Source organism: Tetrao urogallus (assembly GCF_951394365.1).
Source record: "Tetrao urogallus genome assembly, chromosome: 8".
In the NCBI taxonomy this organism is placed as follows: Eukaryota; Metazoa; Chordata; class Aves; order Galliformes; family Phasianidae; genus Tetrao; species Tetrao urogallus.
Window position 1 is genome coordinate 22,106,535 of NC_136821.1, and position 21,869 is coordinate 22,128,403.

A 21,869-nucleotide genomic window follows, 5' to 3' on the forward strand; every position below is an offset into this window, starting at 1 on the left:
TCTGTCCATATCATCGTCTTTGGACTTTTAGCTGTTCATACAAAGTTTGTTGTCCCATTTGATTAATCACTGGCCAATATTTAAGGATACCACACTGTTTATACATGAAAACAACAGAAGGCTCTTTTCCTTCTTATAAAGCATTATTCTTTCTGGGGGAAATTAGCGTTCTGGAATACGAACACCATGCTTGCTAACATAATTCATTGTGTCGGTCTTGGCTAGGTATAAGTAAAATGTGTCTCACACACAATGCTTACTACCAGAACAGATTGCTCAAGATGATGTGGAATTTCCATCCTTGGAGATATTCAAACTTTGCCTGTGAGCAATTTTACTTAAGCCGAAGGTTTTGAATAAGAAATTGCACTAAATGATCTCCAGGGTACCTTGCCAATATAAATCACACTATGATAGTAATTGTCAAGCTCATACCTAGGCATGTGAAGTATTCCATCTGTACAAACTAGCTTTACTCATAGAAATACATGGCAACATGGCAAACTCATATTTAGACCATGGAGTCTGAAGACAGCAGAGAAAAATAGAAAAGCCATAATATTAAGCTGTTTTAAGAAAGCAAGCACATATGTATATGATGGAACAAGATGTTTAAAATATTTGGAAATATATATTGAAATATATTTATATGTGAAAGATATGTATGGCTGGAACTGTCACTCAGAATCTCATCTGCTTAATTAACTACAATGGCTGTAAATAGATATTTTAACTAGTGAAGTAGTAAAGCAACAGGAAGGTATGCAACAACACAGCAAATATAAAAAATGAGGGGAATACCTGTGAGAATCTGCTTTATTAATTAAAGTTTGTCCTTTTTGCAACGTACTTGCTGTGCAGCCTTTAATTTCTTCCTTTAATTCTTCATACTTCATTGACAGGACAGGCAAACTCAAGCCTTCTGAGTTAAAGATTTTAAGGTAATTCTCAAGAGCATTAACTGCCTAAAAAAAATAATAATAATTCAACTTTGTCAATATTTCTATTTAAACATGTCCACACATGCATTTATATGAACGGATAATCAAAGGTCAAACAATATTTCCCAGTTCTTCAGTTTCCGCATTCTTTTGGACAATAGCTTTTTAATTTAGGGTGTGATATTGACTTAGTTACCACGGAAAAAAACATAATTCAGCAAAAGTTAATGCAATTATGAGTATGTAAAATCATGTTTAGTTTTGATAAAACTAGTCTATTTTCAGCAATTATCAGGAATCTGAAATAGAACCAAAATAGCAACAGTAACACAACTGATAGTGTTAGAGTTCTACAGAAGCATGCTCATAAGTGCCTTTACCAGCACTTTCTTATAGCACCTATTCTGTTTTCCTTTAAAGCAAGAAGTTTCTCATTCAAATACCAGAAGAAAGGAACAAAAGTATTCCACCTTTCAAAGCAGAATAAAGACAACAGTTCAATATACCATTATTAAAGCCACTGAATAGTAATTTCAGAAAAATAGAAATGAACCTAAGCCTACTATGTATAATTAGAATCCTAGCAGTAACACTGTAACCTCTTACAGATTTTTATGGCTTTAAATACCAGAATACCTTGAGACCTAAATAGTGCAAGGTAGCAGACAACCGTCTAATAGTATTAGTTTCTCCATTTAATATGCACATTAACTCAGCAAAAAATATAATGTATGTAACGTGTGTATATATTTGTGAACACCTATGTAAAAGGAAATCACCAATGAAACTTGAATTCTGTCTTTGAAAACAGTTTGACAGAAACTGTCTTTAGTCTTGCAGAGCAATGTGAAAATTTTAAACGAAACCTTAAGGTACTTTTTACACATTTATCAAAGAACAACTTGAGTAGAACGGCAACTGGTCAAGAGTATATTAGAAGATGAAGGAAAAAAATAAGTTCTCAGCAAGTTCTCTTCCTAAATATAACTGAATGCTTTTTATGTTCATCAGTCTACATCTCCAAGGATAATAGAAAGCTTCCATGGGTTGCACTGCCTTATTTCTCAGCTCTGTTGCTACTATGATCAACTTAAGGCTGCTAACACAAAAATTTATAATTCATGTTCAACTTCACTTGCAAGCAAGAGCAAGACATTAGTTTGATTGATTTTTTCCATAGCAGCTGCAACACTCATTGGCAGTCCTCTCTGGTTCTGCACAGAAAAGCAATATCATGTCCTTATTCAGGCTTTCAACAGCTCAACTAAATCAACATTAAACAATGCACATTATGAGATATCCTTCTACCTCCATCTCTCTCTTTTCAAGACTAACATATGTATGTAGCTGTTTTGCAACAGATAATTATAGGATGGCATAGATAATGATATGAAAAAAGCATCAAGCCTGCCTGAAACTGTGGTACAAGAGCATATATATATATATATTTTTTTTTTTAAGAAATTGCGTCACTGACTTGAATAGTTGACAACACAAACGTATTTTGCATTACATAGTCATATATAATGAATATGTAATCTGCAGATGCAGAAGAGTTATAATAAGCAATCAAAATGCTTAACAGTAAAGTAGGTTTTTATTTTATTTTTAGTTTTCATTCCGGAATGTAAAGTCATAGATAATGAAAACCTTAAAAGCTATAATAAAAAAATAAGCATCAATGTGCCGAAGATAACATGAGTGTAATTCCTACAAGCCAAAATAATAGCCCTCTTTCCTGGACCATTTTGGGAATTTTCTTCCACTAAAAAAAAAGTAAATGCTATGCAATAAGTCCAGATGTCTTTTTGAAAGAACTACTATTTCTCTCCAGCTTTCCTGTTTGTTACCTTAATTATTTTCCATTTTAATTCATGCTACTAAATATATGTTTTATGTTTATTTATTTATTAGAGAGGGACAGAGAGGGAGAGTAATAAATCACAGAAAGTGAAGAAGAGAAAATTAAGTGTAGAGGTTTTGTATGTACACAGCCACAAAAACAGTCTGGGAAATTTAAATAGCATTATATATACATAATATATGTACAAAATATTATACTGAACTTTCTCTTTTTCACTTTGATTCTGTGATTTTTTTTTTTAAATACACATATGTATGTAAACATATTCTTCAGCCACCTATCACAGTTTTGAGATCTTTTAGGGCAAATAAAGGGATATAGTCCCTTTGTATATCCTCTGCTTCTCTACTGACATCTGGCTCCAACGGTTTTTTTGCTTTCAAAATCCCATGCCTCATCTACTGTTCCTCTGTAGTTTCTTACGCTTTACTAATTACCAAGACCAAAAGAAAAACACCTCTACTTGTGAAGTATACTTGCATCTAAAAGCTTAAACTGAATACATTCCATTAGATCACACAAACACATATTCCAATCCTTCCATGCTGAAAGTACTTCATATTTCCTCCTGTGTGTTTTCTTTAAAGCTAGTTACTATCCATAACATCTCAAAAGATTGTTACTTTGGACTGCTACTACTTTGGAGGAAAAAAAACCCATCAGTATCTACAGTCAGAAGCAGATTTGGCCTGGAGTTCTAAATCAGAAGATGCATTCTGAAGTAACACGTGCCCAAGCATAGGATACTCCTCAGTAACTATAAACATGACTGTGCAAACATAGTGAGCTCAGTATAAGCCTTACTTATTTACTTAAAGCTGTCCAGATAAAAGTTCTCAAGCTTTTGCCTTACCAAAGCAAGGTCTGTCTATTCCAGGTGTCATTTCCCAAGAGAAAATAGCTACACGCCTTCTCAGTGTAGAAAGTCAAACGGAAGATAACCAGACATAGAAATTGATAATTAAAGGAAAGGTTAGCAAAAGGACTACCAAGGAGTGTGGAAAAGAAAAGAGCTAAGAAAAAAGCTAAGGAGCTGGCCAAATGGAGGCAAATGCACACCCATAACATAAAAACACAAACAAAAACAAGTATTATGCTTTTAAGCTACGTGAGAAGTAGTATGCGTGTTTTTGTTTTTCTCCATGTTTTAAAATTAATCAACAAGAGATACAAAATATAAAACACATTTTCAAGTTAGTTCAAAACAACTAATACTGTGCTCTTTACGTGCAAGAAGTGCCCAAATTTCAAGGTATGCTCTTAGAACAATCAAAAATGCCTGTTACAATCTGTAGTAATTCACTTTCAATGCACAAGGGGAGAAGGTCTTGTTTTATTTGTTCTTACACACATAATGGTGCGCTGAGCAGACGCACAGGAGTTAGTGTTATTTCGGATAGGTTCACCTGCCAAACACTGGCCTGCAGTCTAAAATAGAATCTGCCTTTCTTTTCACACTATAGAAAAATTCATGTATGTAGCTCCTTATCTACACTAGAGGGAGATCACTGTCACCAAGTTTGTTAACACATCTCAGTTTCCTCATTGTAAATGAGATCAAAAAAAGATCAGATTTATTGGAGTAAAAGATATATCTCACTTCAAAGATCTGTAAAAAAAATTTCTATCCTAAATACTGTTCCCATGTTGTTTAAACAAAATATCTGACGGAATGTTATCACAAGTTGAGAGCAATGCTTACAGCCCCACCTGGTGCTCAAAACAAAAATTAGCAGAGGCAAAGTTATTTTCTCAACACATGTAATAAATAAATATATTTGTTGTTTGAGTTTCCCCTAAAAATGATCTGCTCTATAAAGCTTCCAATAAATGATCTAATAAATGTGCTTTAAAAATTACACAAGACCACTTGCTCTTTAGTTATCATAAAATAGAAAATCAGTTAAAAGAGTTTCGAACAAGAAAATATTGGAAAACAATTTGCATTACTAATACTACCAGATGAACATACTTGTGAAGGATAGGCTTATTGTAAAAAAAGAGATTTAACATTTTATGTATGGTTTTAAATTATGAGGTCATTTTCCATTCTAAATTGTTTTGCAAAACCACAAATCTATCAGTCCGGAAGAGCACACTGATGTTTGTAGGATCACAGTACTACAGGCTTAGCTTTTTACCTACCTTATCAGCTGTATTAAAAAAGTCATTGGCCTCTTGTAACAAGGCTTTCCTCTCTTCCATATGGCAACATACTTCTCCTCGCAACAGATGGATCTTCTGATTTGAAATATTTAAATGCTCTTTTTCTGCGTAGTCTTCTGAGAGCAAGATCTTAAGCGCTTCAGCTTCTAGTTGTTCCACAGTGAAGTTCCATTCCTAGTAAGAAAAGTTCAATTTTAATCAACTGCACAAAGGAAAGCAATACACCTTCACAATAGTCTTATAAACACTGGAAAACATATATTGCATTTACAGGCGTGAAACGTATAACCTTCTGAAGTTATTTCTTCCAGGACAAATTTCTCAGCAAATTGTTTCAGCACAGTTATCAGTAGTGGCATCTCACATTCCTTCACAAAGTTTCACAGGCAGGAGGAGTCACTATCTCAGGCATATAGATGTATTCACCCTATGTACACATACTGTGTACGTACTTACACAGTTAATGCTTGGGTTCATGATTTCCTATTCTTTTTTAAACTTAATTCACTAATCAATTATCTTATGTCTTACTTTCACTTTGACTTCCATTTCTTTATGCTCTTGAAGTAACTCTTCATTTTCCAATAACGATGAGCCCAGGTTTTCCTTTTGAAGATAATCTCTGATGTTTTTCTTGTACCAGGATGTTACCTAGATAAATAATATAAAGGATTATCAGCCAGTGAAAGACTGGAGAAGTGTCCATCCACTCTTTAGGATACGTACAAGATTTCACCTACAAAAAGTCCTAATTTACATTCCTTTCATTTCTAATGTTTATGCCTTTACCCAAATCATTACATTTGTATTACCTTAATGTTAATAAAAGCAGAATTAAAGGGTCATGATAAAAATAAACACCTACTGAAATATATGTAAGAAAACAGGGACAAAAATATATTCATGGAGGAACTTCAGACAACATTTTAATGCATTAAAAGACCACATTCACATTTTCCTACAAACTGTGCAAGCTGAACTCTGTGCTTTCATTTTAGCTATTGATACATACACTATGATGTGTACAGCTATTGGAAAAAGTCAACAAAGTGCGCCATGAGCAGATGTAGGACACATTCAGGTAAATTCTATCCATTAGTGTTAGTGCATTATCTACTGCTGCCGATTTCTCCTCTCATATGTGCACTTACACATTTGAACATAATCATTATCAGTTGTTAAAACTTCCATTTTTAATAACAAATATGCTTTGAAACAAAAAAAAAACAACAGAATCTTTCTATATCCCAATATATAGAAATATTTGTAAGCAATTCAGGTCATAAACATATTAATTTGCTATCAAAAGATTACAAGGGGAAAATTTCCTTGCATTTACTTCAGTAAGACGTGATGACACCCTTTAATTCACTGGACTACAATGCTTGCTTTTCCAGTCAGTTAAACTGTCTTTAATAAAAATAAAAGTTTTGTGACACCAACAGTTTGTCTTCTATAAACCTGTCTGGATAACCAGTGTGAGTATACTCACCTGTCTTCTGATTTTTACTCAGTTCTTACCTCTGCCCTTGATGCTACTAGGGACCAAGATTAGTTTCAGTTTTATTTGTACGTGCATGATTGGGTAGATAGAGAAAAATTACATTCGTAAGTCTTCCAAAGTTAATCAATTATGCACAAAATAGCCCAACCTGTCTCTGATCTCCATTACTACTAGAGATTATCAGAAAATAGGCTGCTGATAATTTCAGAGAGAAAAGTCAGACACCCTTCTTTAAAAGAAAAATAATTACATGTTCCTATATTAAAATTACTGATAAAGAAATGTTACAATCACGCTTATAATATTATCACATTCCAACTAGAGATTAAAGCAAGGTGCAGCATTTTTAGAAGCAGGTAGCATATAGGGGTCTTTATATCTGTCTGGGTATTTTTTCTTGGTGGTGGTTTGTTTTTTTTTAATGCAGACTTCTGCATTATCCAGAGATAATTATGCATTGAAAAACAGAAGCAGTACAAAGAGCAAAAATCCACTCATATCCTATACAGCAAAGCTCATCTCCAGTACTCTTACTTTCTTTGTATCCTGGGAAGTCTCATTAATGATAACGTGAATTCACTATGCTGTTTTTACATACGTAGCATCATTTGAAATCAATTCTTCAAATAGAGAGACTAAAATACGTTTCAAACCACTAAGAGGCTTTGATTTTCTGCCAGCCCTCAAATCACATCTTGATTTGAAAAAAACATCTTGAAGACCAAAAGGATAAATTTTGCATAAAGTCTTTAAAAGTTAATTTCCCAGAGTTTGTATTTAAAAATGAATATATTATTTGCCCACAATGCAGACATTACACCAGGCTTGACTCCATGCAAAGGCTAAACATTATATTTCAGTAAGTCTATTAAACCCATTTGAATTTGTCCCTTCTAGTGAATATTATCCTCAGCCTGGATGCACGCAGGATCTAACAGGTGGTTAACTGTCAGGTCCTTCTCTTTTGATCAGAAAAAGCTTGCCAGCAGATAAGTTTCTATACCTATAAAGTTATAAATAAAATATATAATTAAATAAAAGAAATAAAATAAAAATAAATAAAGTCCCCTTTCTGTAATAGTCTATTGTAAAACAAATGCATGGAATTGTTGTTTTATTGTTATTGTGATTTGCCCTACTTTGATGCACCTTACCTGGTTCTCTTGTTGATGCCATAGACAAATCTGCAGAACCTGCTCCAGACCTCGACGCTGGTGTTTAAGAGATCTATCCAGTTGCCTTCGTCTGTCTTGTAGCAGTTCAAGGAGGTTGTCAATTTTCAAGCAGCTGCTCTGGGCTCCCTGAATCAGCTCAGGATTTGCATTTGGTCCCTCACGTTTGAATTCTTCGATGAATTCAGTTAGCTCATGGCTTTTGTTCAAAAGAGCAAGTGATTTTTCCAAGAGCTCTGTAGGAATAGAAATTGATAAGTTGAAGAAAAAACAACTCAAAAACACCATATAATTTGTAAATTTAGTACTGTTATTACAATTCAATATTATTGAATCTCATTATTTAAAAATATTTTGCCCAAGATAAAAAATACACTAAGGGATAAAAAATACATGAAGGAAGCAAAATTATGCTTGAAAGAATCAGCACAACCACTCTCTGTCAGGAAAACACTGTACCTTTTGTATGATGCTCCTGTTGCAGAAGGAGTTCTCTTAAATTGTCAATGTCGTCAAATTCTTGAGCATTTTTCACAAAATCTTCAACTTGGTCAATTTTAACAGCAAACTGCATTAGAAAAACAAAGTGTGGCAGGAAGTACAGTAAAATTGTCTTTCATAGATCTAGATCATAATCCTTTTCCCAAGAATTTAATCTCTATTATAGGCAAATTCATTGCAAGTTCTCGGGAAAAGTGCATTATTACTGACTGATAGCTACAGATTCTCAGTGCCCTTTCTATTGGAGTTCTCACTGATTGAGAGGACCCAAAATTCATCATCCACTCTGAAACTACAGTCTGTCACTTTGTATGAGTACCTCAGAGTCTAGACACCTATTCTGCAATCTCAGACAATCCTTATCAATTGTACTGCTCCTTTTCAACAGTGAAGAAACCAGAGTTCATATTTGTATTTCAGTGTAATAAAAGATGTTCAAACCCACAATGAAATTAAGGAAAATTAAAAATAAGCCCTCTGCTTTCCCTACCTCTTTTAATTTTCCAGATTTTCCTCTCTTGATCTGTATGCTATAAAAGAAATCCATCTGGCATCAGCATTTGGGATTTTACTTCTTATTTTTCATTAAAGAGTACCCTTGAGATAATGTTCGTGTTCCATCACAGTGTAAACAAAGATTTCCATTATCACAGGTTGTCATTTAAAGAAAAACCTCCCCATAAGAAATTTGAGCAATTCATATTTAAATCAATATTACATTTCTTCCTTTGATCTAAATATAATGGGTATGATCCATACTATGCTCCAGCTGCTGTATTTTCCTTTAGTGATATAAGGCTGTTGCAGGGACAATTCAATCATCCCCTCAAGGATTTAGTGTGCACGCACCAAGTTGATCTCTGCTGATACAGAATTTTACAGAGCTACATATGCTACCAGCTATTTCTTTGTATAATTACATATAGCCAGGACACAACAATTAGTAAGCCAATTGTTGATTCTTACAGATTTTCCCTTGGAGTTCTTAGGACAGACAGAAATAGAATATTTGCTTCTTTAATTTAATACATGGCCTTTAGCCGTAGTTAAAAACTATCAGAAGGATTTATTAAACTATTTAAGTTTCAGAAATGTGGAGATAACTGGAGGCAGGGAGCAACACAGTAACTCTGCTTTAGCTCCTTGTATATAGATGAGTTAGGATAAAAGCCACAAAAAAAAATGGGGGAAAACGTTTTGAAATCTGACTCCACATAGATAGATGGACAGATAAGTCTTGAGTAAAGGTCTGCAAGGTTACACTGATGTTTCATTTGCAAGCATAATTACAGTAACTGTATGCATGTTACAGTATAAAACCTTCAGTGTCTAATCATTACTAAACATTAACAAACATCTGAGAATTTAGCTCTTTTAATTTGGAATAATTTGAAACATAATGAATGAAAGAAACACTGGAACACAGCTACTGAATTACATGTTTTAGGTTTTTGTCCAGTTATGTTTTCCACTGTCTTTTTTCTATCAAGTACAAATTTGGAGACATCATGATTATGATTACTCTTAAAGCCTACATACTTTTGTTCCATTTCATCCTAATCTAAGCAGGAAAAAAAAGAAAGATGGATCAAGATAATATAGTTTTCTTAAGCAGTTCAATTTCTAGGAATGCAATAACCATCTATATCAAGTATAACAGAGTAGAAATACAGCGAAAAGAGATCATTATAATACATGGGAGGATTCCAATTAAGATCATTTGATTTAAATACAAACCTCCAGAGCATTTTCAAAGAACATTGTAGTAAGTTCCAGAAGAGCTTGTCTCTTCTTTAACATAATTACAAGGGCATCCCATGCATCCCCAAGCGTCTCTGCCATGGCATCATACACCTGACTCTTCTCCTTATTCTCCTCAGCAGCCTTGTCTGCTTCATGCAGCAGGTTCCACACCTGATCTTCCAAAGCCTGAGATGAAAAAAAAATAAGAAACCCATAAAATGAACCCAAAACATTGAGCTGATATCAGGATACCTTTTCAATGGATCTGAAATTATCCACAAGTCTCTTACTTGCGTGCTTTATTTCTAGCTCCTTGTGACTGCAGCTTCACTACCAGTTTCTGAATTTCTCCTGCATTTCAGAGACAACAGTTTTAGGAAATTTCATGTAAAAGGAAGTGTTAAGGTTACCATTCTATCTCTGAAAATTTAGATTCAATGTCTTTTACATCTGTTTGAACATAGATCTTCCTGAAGGCAGAAGAAATGCAGATTTGGATGATCTTTCATATGCCATCGTATTCTTTTGACATCATAGGGAAAAACAAAAAAGTTCAAAGCTTTAGAAGTTTTTCAGTCTCTGATTATTTTAATATTATCCAGAAAGAGTGTAGTTTAAACACACTGATGTATTTTCCAAAAGAAACAATTTACAGGCAATGTCTCAAGTAGAGCTTGCTGCACTGCCAAAGCTGGACACCAAATAGTAAATATTCTATTGTCAAGACAATAATTCTTTTGTTTCATTCCCTTTAATAATGCCATCATGACAAAGATAACTGCTAGGCCAGTTTCAGCTTACATTAAAATCTTCAATGTCAGTAAAATTGATGATGTTGTTACATGCTCTTTCTTTCCCTCCTGCCTCAGATCTTCATCATAGACACAAATATAAAGTATATCTGCTGTTCTTACAGATGTTATCAGATAAATATGTAATGAAGAAATAAATCTACATTAGACAAGTTCAAACCCATGATAAATCACTCTCATGACAAAGGCTATTACAGATTAAGAAACTGGAAAGCTTGAAATTCTTCTGGCAGTTCAAATTCTTAGCTTGAAGAGACTCCTCAGTTCCCTCAAAAAGCAGTACTGTTAGTATAGTAATAATAAACTAATGGATTTTTATTTCTTCACTGATAGAAATTAAATGAAATTACTTCAAATTATCTTTACACACAGCTAACTGAGGAAAAAAGTGGGATTTTTCTTGGCCTTACTGAAGCCTGATATATGAAACATATCAGGCAAAAATAAATGGCAAAAGAGGCATAAAACAAAGCCATCTCAATCTGAATTATATGGAAAAGCCATTATTTGCAGCAGCATGAATGTACGCTTATTGTTGGTGATAAACCCAATCAAAATCCAGTGTTCTTAAAAAAAAAAAAAAAAGCAAAAAAACAAAAAAAACCAAAACACACACATTTCATTTTCAGCATACCAGAAATGGGATTTAATGCTTTCTACTCCAATGAACGTAGATCTTTTTGTTCTGTTGAATCTCTGCCCTGATTACCTTATACTATAAAAGATCAAATCCTCTGAATGCTACCTCTATTATATTTTAATGGAAATCCAATTCATATATTTTTGAAATGATGGATGCTGCCATGCTAATGTAACTATTGATAGCATCTGCTTTAAATTTCCATTACACCAAAGTGTCAGACCAGGAAAAGCAGTTGGCCTTCCAAGTCTACTCCAAAGTACTGCAGTTACCTTTAACTCAAGAGAAAAAAAATACCTGATGATGTAAACTAAAGTTTTTTTTCCCCCACTCATAGAAACGATTATATTAGAAATAACAAACAACAGCTCTGACTCACTGCAATTTTTAAATGACAGACTTTGTGGTTGTATCATTAAATAAAATATAAAAACCAGTATCAAAGCAACGATATTGGTCAGTTAAGGAACTAAGCTCATAAGATTTTAAATGAAAAATAATCTTTCACTGCAGTCTTCAGGCCAATTCTGTGAAGTCTTCATTGCTTTCCCCTTCATTGGTTTGCATCATTGTTTAGCAATTACTATTGTGCTGTCAAAGCTATAAAATTGGGCTGCCCAAATAATGCTGGATTGCATTAAATACATACAAAATCTCAGAATTGGAGCCTTTGCTCTTTGTTCAACCTGAAGAATAAGACAAAGCTTAAGTGTTAAGTACTACATACTATGTTGCATTAATCTTGCCCATAGATTTAAAGTAAGTTTGGTTTGTTTCCCAGGATACTGATGAAAAAGAAAAATGACAGACTTAGGGATGCTTAAAGGTCAAAGAGGGCAATAGGGCAAAGAAAATAACTGAGCATATAAACAGATTTTTAAATCCCTGTCCTATTTCTGTCCTCTCCCCTTTGCTAAACAAGCATTTGCTGTAGAACAAAAGAAACATCATGGTAGAAGATTAGTGAAATAAAAACAAAGATACAGTCAGAATTTGGTAGGTAGCACTGATCTCATTATTCCTAAACTTCCTTACTGGTTTGCATCTCAAAAATCTAAGATTGAAAAAAGAACAGAAAAAGTGTTTATTGAATCCTAACTTCTCCACCCTGTTTTTTTTTTTTTTTTTTTTTTTTAACCACTTGCAAAATAACACCTGTCATATGATAAAAAACAATTGAACTTTGCAGCTAATTACATAGCCTTGCAGATTAATAATTGTATGTAAATACTGCAGATTACTTTAACGAATAATTTATTCCATAACAAATTTATTGAAGATAACCATAATGAGTCTATTTTTACTCTAACTGAAAGATCTCAAATAATTACATTAAAAAAGAACTAAACCCCCATACCCTTTATATCCTTGCTCATTGAAAAACATAATTTTTCTGAATTTTTTCCCACGGATATTAGCGTATGAATGATTGTTTGGGAATTTATGTTCTATAAATTGAAGTAAACAAATTAATTAGCAGGACTCCTCAGGTAAATGAGCCAAATTAATAACAATTTTTGTTTTAAGATGAAGCTTGGATTTATTTCTGCTTTGGAGGGCTCCTTCCACAGAAAATTCCATGATAAAAAACAGAACTCTGGAGACAAAGCAAGAATGCTGCTGTTTACCTTAGTGAGGATTTTATCATCATAACCAAAAACATAGCAAAGTATGCACACATACTTCTTAATGGCCCGGAAAGCACTAGTATTTGGAGACTGCATCTGACTTCCAGATAGAGATTCTGCTGGAAACTACAGAATTATGGAGACTGACAATACTGAAGGGTCAAGTTGCAAAGAGAAAGGGCTCCTATTCCAAACCTGAGAACATTTACGTTTATTCTTAACCTTGCACAAAAGTGACATCTTATTTCATTTCACAACAAATGCATCAGTGACAGCAGCATCTATACTTGTGAAATGAATTAATAGTTATAGAGGAACCTATCCCTCTTTAGCAGGTACAACATTAATCTCCAAAGGAAAACAAGCCCACAAGTTCACCTAAAGGAAGTGTCAAGTATATACAAACTTTCCTGATCAATCAAATATCCTTGAATAAAACTAAGCAACTAAGCAATATTTTGCTGCTTAAATCACTGTTGCTAAATAAGTTAAACTCCTGGGCTCTACCAGTTGTGCATATCAATTTGACAAAAAGAAACAATAATTTCCACTACAAAAGAAATCAAAACCGCACATATAAGTGAAATCTCTCTCAACCCATAAACATTTGAAATGAGGACTTTTCAAAAAGTTTTATTCTGCTTTTCAATTTGAGTTCCCTGTTCCCAAATTAAAAGGAACTTGAAAGCAGTAGAGAGTAAAACAGTATTTCCTACCAAAGAAAATTTTGGATATGTTTTCTTCCCCCCTTAAGTCCTAGTAAAATACAAGTATCATTTTTTAATCACAATCATTCCAATCATCAAAAGCAGAAAATAAATATTTTAAAACTTAGTAATTCATCAGGTCTGCTCTGAATATACTTTATAGTACCACCTGTAAACCTGTGCGTCAAACTATTTATTCACCAGTAGTTTTCTGTTTCTATTTTTGTTTATGTGGGTATTTGGGGTGTTTTTTTTTCTTGTTAGACACACGCTAACACTGCTGAATCAATAAGAGATCTCTGGAACTGTGAGTTGGATTACATTCCTTTTCCTTTAGCACCAGAAGTACTATGAACTGATTACAGGTCACTGTGCCAAATTTCGTCCTTCCTTACATCTGCAGAACTTCAACTTACAAAGCTGAAAAATAATTCGTAACTTATTTGTGAATTATGAAACATATAGTGAAATGAGACTAATTAAGTTGAAAAATAAAATATCACAACCAGGATGATCTTCCTATATAACATGGAATAAAGACAATATATTTTTACTTGACAGCAAGGTTCAATATCCCAGAAATTATCTTCTCTATGTCCATAAGTACTTGAGAACTGACTCAAAAATTGTTTTGTATTAATCACAGATCTCTGATTAAATAGAACTGGTTTTACTTACAAATCATTGCTAGTCCATGAGTTTTTCCCTGTCCTGTGCATAAACTCAGTTTTAAATCAGATTGACCTAGCAAGCAAGGCAAATTCTGGGTATCCAGAATCAGTATCTGACTATCAGGAAACATTTACTTTGTTTTTTTTTTTTGTTGTTGTGTTTTTTTTTTTGTTTTTTTTTTTTTTTTTTTTTTAATACTACAATGGAAGGGAAATTAAAAAAAAAAAATACCACACCAGACAAACAAACAACACCACCAAATATTCAGAGCCGTGACAGTGTTTTACTTTGTTCTGGTGACTGAAAAATTCCACAACAGTTGCAATTATGCCTTGAAGATCCAATACAATCGCTTCTTAATTATTGTTTTTTCTGGTGAACTATATGCAGTCCAAAAAAAAAAAAAATCAATTTGTAAATATTACATCCTCTCTTCCTTCTAATGAAGTACAGTAGAAATTTTTTTTCCCCTTGCTACATTATAAATTCCTAATATTTTGAAACGTTACAGGCAGATGATAAGCAATGAGGCAGCTTTTCCTACTCATCAAGAATTAATCATAGAAACAATCATCATTAAGGTAACATTAGATACAAGACGTTTACTACTTGGAATTTTAGGAGGAAGTTTTTCCACACAGAGGATGGTGACACACTGGAACAGGTTGCCCAAGAAGGTTGTGGATGCCCCATACCTGGAGGCATTCAAGGCCAGACTGGATGCGACTCTGGGCAGCCTGGTCTGGTGGTTGGTGACCCTGCACATAGCAGGGGGGTTGAAACTAGGTGATCATGGTGGTCCTTTTCAACCCAGGCCATTCTATGATTCTATGATGAATACTTTCATTTTCAGAAGTAAGCTGCTCTAATAAGATATTTCTTACTTGCTCCACAGAACTGCAGGAGGTGTAGTTGGACTGGAGCACAAGAGTTTAGCTTCATCTTTATCCTTTTTAGACTGTTAATAATTAACTCCAAATGCAAGTACAGTACCTGGTTCCAAGCACACCAGTGTTAGATGGCAATAAAGATCGGGCATTTGCACAAGTAAATACAGTGGAATCACCCTCTGTGTTATCTAGTGGCAATTTTTTTTTTTCCTGTATTTTCTTCCGTGGAACTGTTTTTCTCCATGTTATACAAATTTCATAATATGTACTATATTAGATTATATTCTCTACATACAGTATTAAACTTATGCATGTAAATATGTTATTATGTTCAAATTCTGCTCTCTGAAGTGCTATAATTTGACTTTAACTTGTTCATCAGCTAAAATCTTATTTCAAGACAAGTAACAGCCAATGCTACAGTTTCATTTTTACTACAGCTTACTTCAATTAATATTCAATGTAAACATACCTCAAATTTCTTGTTCACACTTCCAAAATGCTTGGTTGTGTTTACAGTTGTTATATTCTAATCAAATTTTTCATACCATTGGAGAATAAATAAAAAGTGGGATAGTTCATTGCATTCAGCAGTTATTGAAGACTGCAGGAATTTTTCACTTGACAATGAAGTGGAAAATACCATATCTTTGTTGCAGTTTTCACAAAATCAGTTGTCACTAAGCATATTTTTTCAGTGTATAGGCTTAAATTTGATCTGTTACACTGACAAACACAAAGCTATGTTTTCTGTATGGAGTTAACTAAGAAACATCACAACAGCAGACCCACACACCTATAATGACTTCATAGAATTCTGTGTTGCTTTATCAGATCTTACCTTAAGTTTAGTGAGGAGGAGTTCATGATCTTGTAGCAGTTTTTTTGCTTCATCTTGATTGCTGCCAATTTCTAATAAATTTGGTGTTGATTCAGCCAGCTGAAGTTTCACCCATTTTCCACACTGCAATAAGTAAACCATTACAGGCTTCAGAAAAAAAAAAAAAAAAAACTTTCTTTCTTTTTCTTTACTTACATAGACTCTCAGTTCACACATACTTTCTGTGGTCATAGGATAACAGCAACCCATAGTCATATATTCAGCGTAGAATGAAGACACAGAGGTTAGAATACAAACCTGACTTAATTTGAAGCAGGTACCAAAATGCTCTAGACTCACCCACTCTGCTGGGACTTTGGTTTTGCCTACAAAAATTAAGACTATCACAATGAACCAAAAAGGGTTATCCAACTCATCTCCCATTTCAGCTGAAGACTGCATAAATAGTTAAGGAAATTCATGGAGGAAGGAGGAACAAATATTTTTCTGCAGATGCAGTAACTGTAATCTCAAGTTTTACTTCTGACACACAGATCTAACATAATTTATGCTGAGCATATAGAGAGATTGCACAAAGAAGCTATGGGAGCAATTAATAGCTGTTGGAACAGGAACCCAAACAGCCAACTCTTATGCTGTCCTGGAGGAAGTAGATAGAAAGGAAGCATGACAGCATCCCAAAGCACAACGCTTTCCCTGCTGAGCTGCAGGGAAATGCAATTTAGCGATGATGGCGACAAGGAACAAAGCAGTGATGTCAGTGGGGGCTATTAGGACACAAGGAGCCTACATGCAGGAAGGGAAAAACGAACATTTTACAACAAACTTCAGCATCTTTGTAGCAAGACTACTGTCTTGTGGCAGCAGATGGCTATTCCTTGGAAGCGTAAGAACAGAGGACACCGCCACAACTGAAGTAATCCCATCCTGAATAATCGCTCTTACTCTGTGACATCCTTGGCACATTATCACTTTATTCTGCATTACAAAAAACCTCCAGGGGCTGAGGGCAGGGTACTTAACAAGCTGTCTGGAGCAACAAAGAATCGAACTGCCAAAAAATCCCAGCTTGGATGCAGTACCCAGGCATCCCTCAGGCATCCAGCTTTATTTCATGTGCCAAGTTTTACGCAAGTTGTGGGTGCAGATTCCAGCTCATGAACAGGCCTTCAGGTGCTCAAAAGTAAAGCTGTACACACGCACACACACACACGAACTTCTAAGAGAAAATACTGTAATATGAATTCACAATTTTCAAAAATAGCCATTCATTATCAGTTTTAGGCATTAATTTCAAGAAAATTATCCTAAATAGACATACACAATCTGCATTTGTGTGCTTGGTAGCAATAATCTTACATAACAAGCAATCTTAAAAATAATTCTACTTGCATTTGAGTCTCCTCCAAAGGTAACATTCATGCTTTTTAATACATTTACATGGCACTCTGCAATTGTCTGCGACTCTTTAAGTAGAGGAATTCTTTGCCTCTAATAAAAAAACAAAAACTGTGAACAGAAACAAAGGGAAGAATCTCCATTAGATATTAACTAAATTACCCTGCCTTATCATCATATGCTAACTACTCATTAGTGCAGAATATTTAATAGAAGCAACAACCACTGAGTAGGAGGGAGTTTATAAACAGATGTGCCAGCATTTGCTGCCTTACCTTCAACACAGCTATAACAATACTGGCGTTCCCAGCCTGAACAGCAACCGAACTGAGGGTTGTTGTAGAGAGCTTCTGCTCCAAACTGGCTTCATTTGACATGGTGTTTCAAAGCAGAACTTCATACATTAAAGCAGACTTGGAAACACTCGTACAAAGTCTGCTCTTCATTTCAGAAAGCAACAAGCAGGGTTGCTTGGAGTCATTCAGTGAAAGAGCTCAGCTAACACTGATTACTCTGCCAAAAGGAAAGAACAGGAGGTTAAAAATAGACGGCTCCATTGAGTTTATCATTCTTGAGAGAGCAATTTGACACACCCCTAGTTTGGTAGCATTAAGCTGCCTGTTCTTTTTGTCACCATCTGAAGTGTGAAAGCTTGCTTCCATGAACATCATCCCACACCGGATAACCAAAGGAAAAAGGTTTCTTATATTAAAACATCTAGAAACCATTTTAATACGAAGGCTATACAGATCAAGCTGCTGTTCTGAAGTTTCAAAACATGCAACTGTACAGTCTAAATGTTTGCACCCTACAAGTAAATTTTTTAAAATTGTTTGCTGGTATTCCACTGAACCAGAGCACTTAAACAGGATGAACATGTGTACATAAGCCAGATGATGAACCAAAACAGACAGCGGAATTTTAATCCAAAATATTTAAATGTTTTGTGTCCATAACAAAAAAGGAAAGTCAGAGCTCTGTGTGAATTCCTAAGAAGTGCTTTATTTTTTCCTGAGGTTAAAGTAATTCATCTTTGCTTCAACTGAATGTTGGTTCTGCAGCCTTTATTTTTGTCCTAAATCAGAGTAAGGAAAACCTCTTAAATAATTTTTAAAGGTTGCATTCCACTTAAGCTTTTTAGTTAGTGAGGGTAAATTAATAAGCACATTTAAATCATAGTGTTGGTTTAGCATATTAAATCTTATGCCAGAAGTAAGGAACATGCCACAAGCAGCCTACAGTATAAGACAGCAGCTGCTAGGTTTCCTTCCACAGAACAGCTGAGAAAGCAACATCAGTGTTTGGGTTGGCAGGTCACTGAGGCAACACAAGTCCACCCAATATACAGAATATATAATTCCCTTCTAAGCACCTGCTTGCTTCATTTGCTTAGCAGTGCATGGCACTCCGACATTTTTTACTAAATTAGATTTGCTAATCGCAGGCTAGAACACACACCAAGGTCTGGAAAAAAATTACAAGGTATTTTGAACTGGAAGAAATATAGGGTAATTGCAGGGAATCTGAACTGATACATCAAAATCTCTTTGTTTTTATTTGCTTGTTCATTGTTCCCCCCCTCCAATTAATGGAAGATTATTGTCTTAATCTGAACTTTATCTTTAAACAATGAATTTGGATTAGGGTATCCAGAACTGAGTTGCAGTGGTTTGTGCTGAACTAAATGGGCTTGGCAAATCAGAACAATTTTCGCATCTTTATGTCAGAACAAAGCTAGGAACCTGCAATCTGCCTTCAAAGGAAGAAATAAAATTCAGTTTCCCAAAACTTGTAACATCTCTAAGAGGCTAGAGAATCTCCGCCACTGAAAGAAGCATTATATAGATACTCATGAAACTTACGGGTATTCATGTTTGAAATGTGGCATTAAAAAAATGTGTAAAATTTGATAGCCACACAAAAATTGGAAATGAAGTCTTAACAGCTAAAACTGAATAGAGACTTCTATTGTGGACTAAATAGAAGGTAGGTCCCTTATATAAAAATCCCTAAATATTTCAGACATCTCAAAAAAAAAAATTCGTAAGACAGAAACTTTGAGTTTTACACACTGTGTGCAGGACTAAGAACAACTAGCACATGCATATTGGAAAAATTGATTGGGAAAAAACATCCTAACCTCTAATTAGCTTCATAAGAAGAACTGCAAGCCAATTTCAGTATTACATTGAAGTGTGTCATCAAGTTTCATTTTCAGATAAGCACACTTGAACAGTGTATTTTGGTGGTACAAGTTGGGCCATTCCCTTGTCTCAGAATAGTCAAGAGTCTTTTTTCACTCAGGTTAAATGAGGAAGCCTATTTTGTAGTAATGACAGCTGGAAGTCACAGATAAATATCTCTCAAGAAGCAGATCATAATCAAATTTGGCAACAGAGACAAATGATTCAAAATATCTAATAAATGCATAGACATTCTACTGATTTAGCTCAAGCTATGCATACAAGATAGACACGGGATTAGTGTATAATGCAGAGAAAACAAGGAATCTGAAAGGATCCTATAGCACAATTGTAAGAGAAAACATTGAGAAATTTGACAGTGCATTACAATGCACTTTAGCTGTACCCAGGGAAACAAAATTTAACAAGCACACCTTTCTCAGTCTTGTATATTTACCTGCTGTTTCTCCAAAGCAAACAAAAATCCTTCTTGAAGCCAAAAATCAAGCAGTTTATCTGTATTGGAAGAGAGAAATCTTTTCCCTTTGCTACTGCTGTGCCTTCAAAGACAAGAATGACAACAAACTGAAACATCCACCAGCTGTCCACAAATAACAATGAAACTGAACAACGGGACTAATAAAAATATCTCAAGAACACAAGGGGGGCAAGAGAAGTCTGTAGTGTAAATAATGTCAGATATTAACTGTAACAACTGCGTATAAAAAGAATTGGAAAGATTAATATGATAAAACTCATTTCATTTTCACCATGGAGTGAGCCTTAGCAGCCTTTTTGCTTGCGTGGGAAAGGAATCCCTGCTCATAGTTTAACCCATGTGCAAAGCAAAGTGACCATTCTTTCCTGGAGATAAATTGCATCTTAGAGCATTGGAGCTGCCAAAATGCCTTTGGAAAATTTCACTCCCTCATGTCTCGGATTATGAGGTCCTTTATCTGGTTTGTACGTGTAATGAGGTCTTATTCCCTTGTTTCATGCCTGAGAGGTGTATGCAGAAAAGAAAACAAATAAGGGAAGGATGCATCTCTCCAAATCAGTGGGTTTAGTGAGGCTCTCTACAAGAGGCACATAAACACTCCTTCCCTCTGCAGCCCCACCTGGACAAGGCACAAAGATATCAAGTCTCCAGAAGCCTATGGTTGCAGCCTTTCGCTGGCCCCTACCATCGTACCTTTCATGGGCTGCATTTTGAGGTATATTTGACTCTATCAGGAGAGCAAAGAGATCAGATAGCTCACTAACCTGTTGTTCAGGCTCCAAGAGCAGCAGCGGAAAGAGAATAGTTTATTAAACAAGATTAGTGTTTTCCCTCACAAATGCATGTAAGCAAATCCAGCAGGACTTTTGTTAGTAAATTCCCTGAGAGCATTTGAAATTCCTTCCTGATGCAGTGTGTTAACATAGTGCAGTACACACACTGCACCAAATATAGATGCAAGGTAGGTTGTTTTCTCCCTGTGAAAAAGGAAGATTAAGATGTAAGTCGAAACATAGGTCTAGTGTGAAAGCAGCTACGAGCTGTCCTACTAATAAGGTAGATCACGATAACAATCTCGCCCTGTTGTGGTTTATATTTACAACTTGGCTGTATTAAAAAACTACTTCTGTATGTTTTACAGCGTTTATACACACAAATATTGATGACTTCAATAAAAACATCAGTTAAAAATCACAGATTGTTCAAAAAGACATCATAAGTGTAATTGTGTTCTACGAATCATCATTTAAACATCTGTTTAACCTCTTCAAAAGTAGTCAGGAAGTAAAGACACCAAGATCAGAGTGAGCCATTCCCTTTAACCAGACACTGATTAAACAGATAATAATCATGCTAACCATTCAAAAACATTCAAGCCATATTGTTTCTATTGTTTGGAAGATTTGATTTAAACAGAAGCGAAGTTTAGAACAAAAGAAAAGCCTGTTACCAATATCACATCACCTTAGACAAAGGGATGTTTTATCCAGAAGTGAAATTCAACAGTATAGTTGGATTTCAAGCATTAAAGAACCACAAGGCTTTAGGTTTTTAGTTTTTTTTAAGTCATTTATCAGTGGAGTTATAAATAGCAGTGCTTTTTTTGTTTTAAAGAGATAATTCCATCTCATGCAACTCTGCTACTTGAAGGTTCACACCGCTGAACATTCCTGTGTACATTCTGATCACGTACCTCCCATTCCAGCCC

General features: G+C 34.7%; 1 protein-coding gene across 1 annotated transcript in view; it reads right to left on the reverse strand.

Annotated features, from left to right (window-relative positions):
• Positions 1 to 17,856, reverse strand: part of CCDC141 (coiled-coil domain containing 141) — a gene marked incomplete at both ends in the record, with an annotated part of 53,471 nt that extends 35,615 nt beyond the window's left edge. The window contains 8 exon segments of the mRNA XM_079538877.1: positions 802 to 965; positions 4,951 to 5,145; positions 5,503 to 5,622; positions 7,630 to 7,883; positions 8,107 to 8,215; positions 9,886 to 10,077; positions 16,082 to 16,204; positions 17,755 to 17,856. Coding sequence (XP_079395003.1) covers positions 802 to 965; positions 4,951 to 5,145; positions 5,503 to 5,622; positions 7,630 to 7,883; positions 8,107 to 8,215; positions 9,886 to 10,077; positions 16,082 to 16,204; positions 17,755 to 17,856 — 1,259 coding nt within the window.
• Between the last annotated feature and the right edge of the window lie 4,013 nt (positions 17,857 to 21,869).